Source organism: Phytophthora cinnamomi, assembly GCF_018691715.1.
Source record: "Phytophthora cinnamomi strain GKB4 chromosome Unknown Contig10, whole genome shotgun sequence".
Taxonomy (NCBI): domain Eukaryota; phylum Oomycota; class Peronosporomycetes; order Peronosporales; family Peronosporaceae; genus Phytophthora; species Phytophthora cinnamomi.
In genome coordinates, this window is record NW_027150943.1 from 57,571 (window position 1) to 67,756 (window position 10,186).

At 58.8% G+C, this 10,186-nt stretch overlaps 6 protein-coding genes across 6 annotated transcripts; 1 reads left to right on the forward strand and 5 right to left on the reverse strand.

Moving 5' to 3' along the window:
* Window positions 1-587: 587 nt before the first annotated feature.
* IUM83_05582 (Major Facilitator Superfamily (MFS)) lies at window positions 588-1,342 on the reverse strand (the record flags this gene model as incomplete). Its single annotated transcript, XM_067929729.1, has 2 exons — window positions 588-1,120; window positions 1,207-1,342. 2 exons carry the CDS (start codon window positions 1,340-1,342, stop codon window positions 588-590), a joined length of 669 nt encoding a protein of 222 aa, XP_067798078.1.
* Window positions 1,343-1,827: 485 nt separating this feature from the next.
* On the reverse strand, window positions 1,828-3,429 carry IUM83_05583 (Phosphatidylinositide phosphatase SAC1; the record flags this gene model as incomplete). The annotated part of the gene is made up of 2 exons (XM_067929730.1): window positions 1,828-2,177; window positions 2,844-3,429. 2 exons carry the CDS (start codon window positions 3,427-3,429, stop codon window positions 1,828-1,830), a joined length of 936 nt encoding a protein of 311 aa, XP_067798079.1.
* Window positions 3,430-3,621: 192 nt separating this feature from the next.
* Window positions 3,622-4,830, reverse strand: IUM83_05584 (Phosphatidylinositide phosphatase SAC1; the record flags this gene model as incomplete). The annotated part of the gene is made up of 1 exon (XM_067929731.1): window positions 3,622-4,830. The coding sequence occupies one exon, from the start codon at window positions 4,828-4,830 to the stop codon at window positions 3,622-3,624; it is 1,209 nt and encodes a 402-aa protein (XP_067798074.1).
* A 682-nt stretch (window positions 4,831-5,512) lies between these two features.
* IUM83_05585 (uncharacterized protein) lies at window positions 5,513-6,160 on the reverse strand (the record flags this gene model as incomplete). The annotated part of the gene is made up of 1 exon (XM_067929732.1): window positions 5,513-6,160. The coding sequence occupies one exon, from the start codon at window positions 6,158-6,160 to the stop codon at window positions 5,513-5,515; it is 648 nt and encodes a 215-aa protein (XP_067798075.1).
* Window positions 6,161-6,817: 657 nt separating this feature from the next.
* IUM83_05586 (ganglioside-induced differentiation-associated protein 2) lies at window positions 6,818-8,004 on the forward strand (the record flags this gene model as incomplete). The annotated part of the gene is made up of 5 exons (XM_067929733.1): window positions 6,818-7,064; window positions 7,175-7,419; window positions 7,497-7,533; window positions 7,610-7,753; window positions 7,835-8,004. The coding sequence occupies 5 exons, from the start codon at window positions 6,818-6,820 to the stop codon at window positions 8,002-8,004; spliced, it is 843 nt and encodes a 280-aa protein (XP_067798329.1).
* An 874-nt stretch (window positions 8,005-8,878) lies between these two features.
* Window positions 8,879-10,042, reverse strand: IUM83_05587 (Nucleoporin Nup43; the record flags this gene model as incomplete). Its single annotated transcript, XM_067929734.1, has 6 exons — window positions 8,879-8,980; window positions 9,045-9,195; window positions 9,268-9,342; window positions 9,431-9,506; window positions 9,564-9,931; window positions 10,026-10,042. 6 exons carry the CDS (start codon window positions 10,040-10,042, stop codon window positions 8,879-8,881), a joined length of 789 nt encoding a protein of 262 aa, XP_067798234.1.
* Window positions 10,043-10,186: the final 144 nt, after the last annotated feature.

A 10,186-nucleotide genomic window follows, 5' to 3' on the forward strand; every position in this document is an offset into this window, starting at 1 on the left:
GTTCGAACGCAGCACGCTATCACCGGTAAACTGTCAGCGATTGCGTGGATGAAGTTGGCGCCGCGCTTGCACCTCCGAGGCTGCACGGCTCAGAGTTTTAAAGTGACCCCTCCTATTAGAACTGTCGACTCGATGCATTGCATTGCCAAAGAGGAGGGATGGCACGGAAATGCAAGGTTTAGTCGAGTCAAAGTGGCTACGAATGCTGCTAGCGTGATCGATTCCGATAGTGAATTCCATGTGAGCCAACATCTGCATCAACTCTGCCGTGTCGACTCGACAGTGTCATTTGGCAGACGCCAAGCCCACGAACTCGTAGCACTTACTCGCCGCATGAACCGTAGCCGTCCGACCGCATCGGTTGCGGGTTTGCTCCGTGTGGGGTGAAGATCTCTGCTTCTTCTAGTGGCATCATTTCCTGGACAATGTCGCTGGACCCTTCAAGTACTTGAAAAATCCCAGTCCAACGAGCGAGAGGGGCACGCCAAGTCCTGTTACCAACCACATTGTCCGCGGGCCGTACTGCTCGTAGAAGTAGCCGCCTACTAGCGTTCCCATCGCACGCGCGAGACCGTTCTGCACGGCGTTCAGGACCCCATGACAGTACTAGCGCACCCGCGCGGAGACGCCGAATAAATGTACTGCGTGCACGCTGCCCAAGCCAATCCGAATGTGACGCCGTGCAAGAACTCGAATGGAATCGCTCCCCAGGCGTTGGTCATCGTGGTGTAGTACGCGATGCGAACAGCGTAGCCTAGTACGGAGACCAGTAGCACTTTCACTGTCCCGATCTTCTTAATAATTCTGTCTGCAAAGAAGAAGGCGGGCAGCTCCGACGAGGTTTGACACATGACAGCAATTCCCACAATGCGAGGGTCACCGCCCGACAAGTTGTACAGGTTCAGGGTAAGGAAACTGGCAATGACACCGTACATGAGGCCCATGAGGAACACCACTCCAAGCAGCACCAGCACATCCAGCTCTTTTGTCAAGAGCTTTGCACTCTCCACGAACGACTTCATCTCAGAGGCACCACGCCGTTCCTCATCACCGCGCTCTAGTGTATTATGCTTTCCACCATCATCGTCGCCATACTTGACAGGCGGGATCCGCTGTAACACTGCTAGTGAAGAATACCACAAGACGAGCTGCGTCCAGAATGACCAGTAGATGCCGCCCGTCGCCACCATCAATCCGGTGACGTACGCCCCGATCCCCAGCCAACCGCGCCGAAGAGCCTCTGCTTGCCGTACTCTCCTCCAGCCCTTTCCAGCACGTCAAGCACTGCGTGGTCCAGTAGGGATCCCGACGGACACCTCTGGAAGCGAGCCATCACCACCATGAACTCTGTCCACCCGAACGACCACGAAAAGAACTGGATCCCGAAGTAGAAAAGCGTTCCCGTAATGATGCAAAACACGTGAATGCGTCGCTGGTCTCGGATGTAGTCGGCCACAGCCCCCCCACGCGGGCGGGGCCACGACGGACGAAGTTTGGCAGCGTCTGCAGAATCCCGATTTGCACCTTAGAGAACCCCGCGGTGTGCTGGTAATACAGTGAGGAAGCTAGAGATGGAGGACGACCCGGCGTTCGTGAGCGCGTACATCAGCTTGATCTCCCAGCGACGCAGCTTTAGCGGCGACGGTCGACGCCGCCTCGACAGAAGCCATCACGGATACAGTTTTGTTGATTAGCGTTGCTGTAGGGGCGACACCCGTCTCATCGGACTTCCATCACACAAAAAATGCTATGAAAGAGGAGGAATGTCATGGTATTGTTAAAGCATGAATAGTGTCATTGTCCACTCCGAATGGCAACCTTTTCAAGCTACACAGTGTACGTTGGGTCAGCTGCAACGCCTGCGATCTTGCTGCTTGTCTTCCAAACCATGAACGACGAAATTTGCTTGTCGATACCGTTTAGCGCGAAGTTTGTCGGGAAATCCTTTTCCGCCGTCGGCCACTTGCGGACGGTGCCAGTGCAATTCCGTTCCGTGTAGAAGGCGATGAAGGCCTGGCCGTTGGGAAAGCTTCCGGTCTGCGGCAGATCTCCCCATTGGGCAGAAGAAGCCTTGTTGTCGAAGGCTACCGTGTTGACGCAAAACTGCGCCATGCTGAACTCGAACAGCCAGGAGCCAGAGCTAAGTCCAAAGTTCGTGTCCCCGAACAGGCGAACCACTTCAGCCGTTGTGGCAGTCAAATACGAAGCGAGCAGTAACAAGGCCACGAAACGAGGGGCCATGGTGCTGTGGCTTGACGGGTTGAATAATGACCGGTAGCCCGACAAGGCATCTGGCGCCCCACCAGCTTTTAAACTCCTTGTGAAATCTGAGGTCTGAAAAATATCAAGGCTGACTAGCGGTCTGGCCATGGAGATGCCCACCCATTTTACTTGAAAAAATGTGATATCCACGGCCCGATGACTATCAAAGCCACTCGTTAGAATCAGTGGTTCAGGTTTACTCTTCGAGAAAAAAGTCACTGGAACGTGTGAGGCTTTTGTTACCACCAACCGGAGGGAGTTCGAAGCTTTTAACAAAGTCATAATCTCTTGTTTGCTTCTTTATGTTGTACTACCGCTTCTCACCTTGACCTCCCCCCTAGGGGTGTTTGTAGGTCCACCGCGATTTTTAGGCGTTTTACCAACACGTTTCCTACACCATTTTCCGGCGGATGTAGCCGCTGGAGCTGAACGCCGGCTTGCAGACGTATCTGCGCCCGATGGAACGGAACTTCCCTTTTGATGATAAGGTAACCCGTTACACTGAAGAGCGCGAACGTTGCAATGAGACCGTCGCGCGCGTGTAGCAACGGGCAAATCCGGGCGCATACTGAGAGACACACTGATCACCGCGAGCGTAGCAAGTGTTGCCTCTAGCATCATGTTCACGAGACTGTGCTGCTGCTGGAAGGTGAACGGTGACTCGTCTCGCTTATCCGGTGTGAAGTTTCCAACGAGCAAGTCGAAAGAGTCTTGGCGGATACCGTCAGAAAAGTTGTTGAGATAATAGCGGGTGACTGAATTCACGCCGTCTTGCAGGGCGCCTGCAATCGTTCGTCGTCCTGTGCGCGTGAAGTCCGTCTTGAGCGCCCCCGTTCCAGCATACATCCTGCTCACATAGTCAGCGTTGTCGGCCCATGCATTCTTGAACACGACCTCGAAGCTGTCGTAAGGTGAGTCGAGGACACTGTTGTCCTTGGCGTTTCCCACTGTGTTGAAAGGATAGAGCTGTAGCGCCATGAGTACCGTGCGCCGTGCAAAGAGGCTCATCACGACGTTGGTGCGGTCTAAGTTGTCCATGCAGTTTACACGGAAGACGCCACGCTGGCGAGAGAGCAGTCGTCCTTCACCATCGCACTCGAACCAGCCATACTGCGTAAACTGCTCCTCCACCTCTGTCATCAGCTTGGATAGGTTGTGCCACGCCATCTTACGGCACTCGTGGTGAAAGTCAAACCATACATACGCCACGGGTTCCGCGAAGAGCTGCGAGATTGATGTAGGCGCCGACGGGATCGCTACGTGAAGCGGGGCTGCTCTCTTACGGGCATCGATGCGGACGACTGCAGCGCTGGAGTGCCCGATGACCCGGATCCTTTCTCGCTGCTGGCTGTAGACGCACTAGTCGGCGATCCTGCAGCCGAACCGCCCCACTCGAGGGTCCGTATCCATTACTCCCATTTGACGTAGGAACGGTGGGTAGTGAGATCGACAAGCTCTTGTGCTGGCGAGGGACAAGGCGTGAAGCGCCGGGGAGGCAGGCATCGGCGACGCCGCGGCGGACCCGACCGAGCTAGTTCCGTCGCCCGACTTGGACAGCTGGTTGTACTTCTTGACGTACTTGCCGAACGCCGAGCCCAGCTGCGCCTGGTCACGCACCGTCGCGCTCTTGCCGGCCTTGTCGATGAGGTTCACGCACGTGATGTGACCGTAGCGCTGGATGAGGTTGTCCATGTGCGCGCGGAACGCCAGCTCGTTCCAGTCCACCACGCTCGTGGCCCGAGAGGCGTAGCGCGTGCGAGGCATGTACTTCAGCGTGACCATCTGGTCCCAGTAGAGCGGGATGCTGCCTCGAACCTGCACGTACGAGCACACGGCCCTGGAGGGCTTGACCAGCAGCATCTCCGTCTCCGCGAAGTTGGCCACGCACCGTCCTTGTCGACGCCCCGCACGTTGAAGCGCGTGCCCACGCGCCTCCAGCTCCTCCGCGTGAAGAACAGGATGTCGCAGCGCTGGCCGTTGACGTCGCACTTCTTGATGACCTTGACGAAGCCCGAGATGACGGGCACGATCCAGTCGCTGAGCTCCAGCTCGATGAAGCGCCCCAGCACGGGCTTGTTCCAGAAGAAGTCCTCCTCCGCGCGCGTACAGCGGCGACTGGCGCTGCGCCGCCGACGAGGAGGACGCCGACGCGCTTCTGCGCCGAGAGCGGTCCAGGTCGTAGCTGAAGTAGAAGGTGCGCGAGGCCAGCGCCGACGTGAGCATGCGGCAGTACTCGCGCTCGTCCTGCTTCTCGCGCGCGCTCGCGTGCTTGAAGCTCTGGCGCGCGGCGGCGCTCACGGGCAGCAGCGCCAGCTCCAGGATGCAGTAGATCTTCTCGCTGTTCGGGCCGAGCCCACCACGCGCGAGTCCGTCACCACCGCCAGATACGGCCCGCTCAGCAGTGTGTACGTGCATGGGCCGTACCGTGGGCTGCGCACCTCCGCCGGCCAGCTGCTCGATGTCCACTCCGCCCGAGGACGCGTTCGCGCTCAGCCGCAGCCACGGGCCGGCGCCCGCGCGGCAGTCCTCCAGCAGCAGCTCCGACCGCTCCGCGTAGACCTTGAACATGGCGGCGAGGCGAGGCGAGGCGAGGCGAGGCTGAGCGAGTGGTGGAGCGCAGCGAACAGATCCGCCCGTACGGCTCAGGTATTTATAATGATCGTGTGAGGGGGGAAGAAGAGCTGATGATGTAACGACCGACTTCCAGGAAGCATCGATTACGCTGGCCACTTCAAGTTCGCATACATTTTCCAAGTCGAAACTGAAAACAGTGGGACATCGTGCCGAATGCATGACACTCACTTCTCCCGGGAAGTCATTTCGGGCCCATGTTGATGCGATGCGATTGCGAGCTCTTCAACGCTGCGGCGGTCGTCCCGTTGCAGTTTTAGGGTCGAGCGCCACGCCAGCAGCAGCGTCGTTCTAATACCTCGCCGCAAGTAGCGTGCGGCAACGCCCGACTTACTCGACCCGCAGGCGGGATTCCCAAACAATATGAGTTTCCATTTCGGGTGATTTCTTTATGGTAGTTTATGGTACTGCTTCGATGGAGGTGGCGGCGAGGCCACCTGCACCGCCCGTGGCTGTTGTTGATTCCTGCTGCTACTGGTTTCAATTGCGGTCGCTCGATCGCTCTGGCTATCTCCTCCTTCGCGCGCTGGCGTCTCAGGAGCCCCGACTCCAAAATAATAAAAATACTCCGGGCAATTTGCCGCTGTCGCCCCGGCGTGGCTGCCGGTCGGGTTGTTGTCTACCTACGGTGCTTGAGCAGGTGGCGCTTCCGTGCGCCGAACGACTTGACGCCGCGCTCCAGCTCGTAGGTCGGCAGCGCACGATCGCTCTCCGCCATCTTCAACGTGCGGCTGGGTACAGGGCGTGCTCCAGGATGGAGAGCCGCGACAGCAGCGCCGGCCGCTTCGGACTGGTCGCCGCCGTCGACGTCGCCGCTGCCGGAGCGGGCGCCGCATGCAGCACGTCGGCGAAAGTGCGGACCTTCTCTCCGTGCTTGTCCACGACCTCCCAGTCGTCCTGGATCACGACCCACGCGTCGGTGCCGTTGCTGGCGGCCGCGACCTCGCTCCAGTCCCTCCTCGTCCGCGAGCTCCGAGGCGCCGTCGTCGACCGCGTGCAGGTCCACAAACAGTAGCTCTGTGCGGTCCTGCGCGTGGGCAGATGCGGCCGCCGGCGACGGCTCCTGCGCCAAGTCGCCCAGCATGGCCGCCGCCACGTCCTCGCGGTAGTTGGCGGCCACCAGCACGTCGCGGCGCACGTCCACAGCCACGGTGGGGAAGAACTCGCCCAGCACGCGCAGCTTGTGCTTGCTGGCCTGCGTGTCGATGGGCGCACGCGGCGCGTGGCGGCCAGCGCCTCCATGACCTCCATCTCGTCCACGAGCCAGCGCTTGGCGGCTCGCAGGCTCGAGCTCTTGCGCGCGCAGCGACTCGCCATGCTTTTGCGTTCGTAAAGTGTGTGTGGGTAGCGCTGTAGTAGAAGAAGCAGACGCCAGGCGAAGGAAGACCTGCGGCCGACGGCGTCAATTGGAGAATGAGAGAACTCGAAGTTGAGCTGCGGCAGTTCTTGCGGTTGCTGTTGGGCGCTCCACACGAAAAGTCGCAGAAGCCTACGCGCGGCGTGTCATTGATCGACTGGGGCGGGGAAATCAGTGATCGCAGGTTTCTCGTAGACGCTTCGTCAGTTTGTGCGCGAGATGGGCGGCATGCGGTTTCGGAGGTCTGTTTGCAAAATCTTGGACAGCTGGGCAACGTCAAACAGCGTGGGCGAGGGGCAATACGCCTGCTCAGGGCTAGGCTGGGTTGAGCGCCAACGCCAACAGCAGTGCGTCCCCGTCGGACAGCCGCGTGCTTCGAAGCACAGCTACACTCACCACGTCGAGCGTGAGTGGAGGTCCAGCTGAACCACTCGCCGTCGGCCAAGCGGAGTCGTCACCTGGCTTCATCACTGGCGGTTCGGGGTAATGTCGCGGGAACTCGGGCGACATTTCAGTGTGCACACCAGAAACGGGATCTTGAAGCGGCGTTTGCATTGAAATCCAGTCATGGCCGACGGCGAGACGCCCATCGCGTGCGAGCTCCTGCCGCTCTGGGACGCCGCGCCTATCACTGACGCCCCGGCCGACGTCGTGCATGACCCGCTCTCTGCGCCCGACCCGGCGGACGACGCGCCCTTCGCCGCCCTCCGCTCGCTGAACCGCAAGCTCTCGCTCTGGCGCGGGCCGCTGCACTGGCTGCGCGTGGACGCCGTGGTCAACTCGACGAGCGAGTCCATGCGCGAAGCGACGGCGAGTTCGGCAAGCTGCTGAAGGCCGCCGGCCCGGAGATCGCCGTTGAGTGCGACGCTGCGGGTGCGTGTCGCACGGGGGACGCCGTGCTCACCCGCGGCTGTCAACTGCCAGCCAAGTTCATCCTGCACACGGTGGGACCGCGCTACTTGCCCAAGTACCACAACGCGGCCGAGCATGCGCTGCACTCGTGCTACCGCAGCGTGCTCACGGCTGCCAGGAGAACGGGCTGCGCTCCGTGGCCATCGGTGCATCTACACGCAGCGCAAGGGCTACCCGAGAGAGGCTGCACACATCGCAGCGAGGACGGTGCGGCGGTACCTGGAGCACTACGCCGATGCCTTCGACCGAATCGTTCTGTGCGTGGAGTCAATTCAGGACATGTTCGTGTACGAGCGGGTGCTGCCGCTGTATTTCCGCGAACGATGCGGAGCAGCACGAGTCACAGCTGATGCTGGCGACGAGAGATCTCGGTTCGTTTTTTTCTTGAGCATTTTTTCTTTATGTTGCTTTTGACGTCTGACGACTTGTATTTTGCCTACTGGGCAGGTGATAGCTTTGGCGAGCCGATTATTGAAGAGCGCAAGATCCGAATCGCTGATCTCAGTCATGCGTCAGTTGATGCCTACGACAACCAGCTCGAATTCGAGCGTGGCAAGAGCAACAGCAAGGATGAGTACCTGCAACAACAAGGTAGACACGGTTTTCCTGAAAATCCAGAAAATGACGAAGAAGGTGACATCCTGGCATTCCGGGCCATGCTCGGTGACCCAGACGTGGAGCGCTTGGACCGGCTGCAGCAGATGCAGGAGGAACGGCAGCGACGAGCAGCAGAGGCTGCAGTCGAAGAGCAGAAGCGTCTTGAGAAGGTTACGGCGAGTACAGCTGAGTGGGATTATGTGGCGGCGCTACAACGCGCGAAGAAGGAAGATTTTCCGACCTGAAGGCTCTCGAGTTCTGCTACTGCGCTGGTGTAGACCTTGCCGGGCTCCTGTGATTGTCTACCTTGCTGGAAATATGCGTGTGGATGATGTAGACCTGGAGCGTGTTACTTTTCGTGCTATTGACGCTCGACTCACAGCGTGGAACTCTAACCTCTACCAGCCCGCAATTCAGCGTTCTATACGTGCACACGGACGTGACGGGCGACAACCAGCCTCCTAATTCCTGGCTCAAGCGACTTTTTCGTGTATTTTCTGCGGTGGCGATGCATCAGGCCCCGAGTGATCGCCCTGTTCACAACAAGGGAGTAGACTCGGTACTTCGCTTCTTTACGTACTGGAGCCTTCGCTGGGCTAAAGTTTCAGCTGCTCATGTCAAGGGGGTATTGTGATGGTGGAGGCTTTACAACCAAGTGGTGTACCTCCAGCATCCAGATATGCTAGACAGCATTGCCCCAACTCTTCAGCTTCCGCCCCACATCTACTCGTACGTGTGAACATGTACTGTAGCACAACACCTAGGCTCGCTAGGTCACCGTTTGACTCATTTCTTGTTGTTGCTTGTTGGAGTAGACCTAAAGAGGACGCCGTTGGATCAAGCAGCAGTACTAGCCCAAAAGCGCAGCGCCTTAACGTTTTGAAAGTGTTAAGCCACGTTTGATTGTCTCGTATTTTATCAGTGCAGCTATTGCTTCCACTTCGACGCGTGCTGTATGATCACAACGGATTGCGCGTCGGAGCCTGCAACGAGTGTATCAGACTCGGCATGAACCGCCAAAGCGTTCCACGGCTGGAAACCCGAGGCAGGGGCTGTACGTGGAGGCCTCCCGGACCCTTCGCAAATCCGTTTGGAAGCACCCAATGAAGCCGAACGAGGTCAAGTTCTGGCCGGCTGCCGTTCCACTAGCACCACTATAACGCTCATATTCGACAGGATCACGAGGATTGCGACCGTGGTGGAAGTCCCAGCAGTTGACAACTGCATCATCACCACCAGTGTATAGATACCGAGGTGACGCCGAGTGTAGCTTCAGTGCACGTACGGCGCGCTGGTGATACGCCTCGGTGCGGGAGGGCGCATCGAGTTTGCGGCGGTCCCAGAAGCTCACGCGACCGTCATCTGCGCCAGTGATTAACAACTCGGGCCGCGTTGGATGAGTCTCTAGTGTAGTCAAAATGCTTCTTGAGCTAGGACTGATCAAACCGGAAACAGCATGTCAGTACGCATAGCAGGACAGTACGGTACGACACGATCCACTAACGTACTCAGCGCAGATCGTGACAGGGTACTGGTTGTTAGCCGTGAGGTCCCAAATCCGAAGTTGACTTCCCGGGGTCGAGCTGCCAAGGCCACCAAAGACAAAGCATAACATCCTTAGCGGGCACGAATGGCCAACAGAAAGCGCACTGCAACGCAAGTCTATCGTACCCGACAGTGGCGACAACAGAGTCGCGGCCCAAAAACTTGATGGCATTGATCGGCAGCCGGCTCGCGCCCTCGTTTTCTGCAGCATCGAAAGTTAGTTCCAAACATATTATATCGTCGTCCATGCTGCGCGTACCGATCTTCTCGACGCTCGCTGCGTCGTCCAGCTTCAACCACGCCAGAGCTCCACCAGCACTGGCCGTCACCAGGCTCGTGCGGCTCTCGCTGACCTCCACGCATGTGGCCGCAGTACCAGCAAACACGTTCTCCCACTGCGGCATCGCGAACGGCGACAGCGGCTTACTCGCGTCTGCGTCCGACATGGCAGCGTCGTCTCCAGCGCTGGAGGACACGCGGTAGGCGAGGACTCCGCCCGCTGACGACGCGCTGACCAGCAGATTCTCGCCCCTGGCCGCCACAAACTGCAGCGCGTTCACGTCTCCTTCGTGCTCCGCCTCCGCCAGAGTGCTCAGCTCACACGGACGCGCATCGCCTTCTCCATGTCTAGCAGCGAGACGGTCATACAGCCAGTCGTCAGTTAGTTAGTTAGTCAGTCAGTCCGCAGCATTTACGCGTTACAAGAAGCTAAAGGACGCACCCGAACTCTCTGCGCAGCTCTCGCTCGTCGCTCGTGGACGTCGGGTCGCGCGGGCAGGTGGAGCGTCACGTGGTTGGTCTGTGGAGCAGCAGAGCGGCAAGAGATGGTGGAGTTAGTGCAGCGAGCAACAAATTGGCGGCGGGTTGGTAATGGCGTCACCG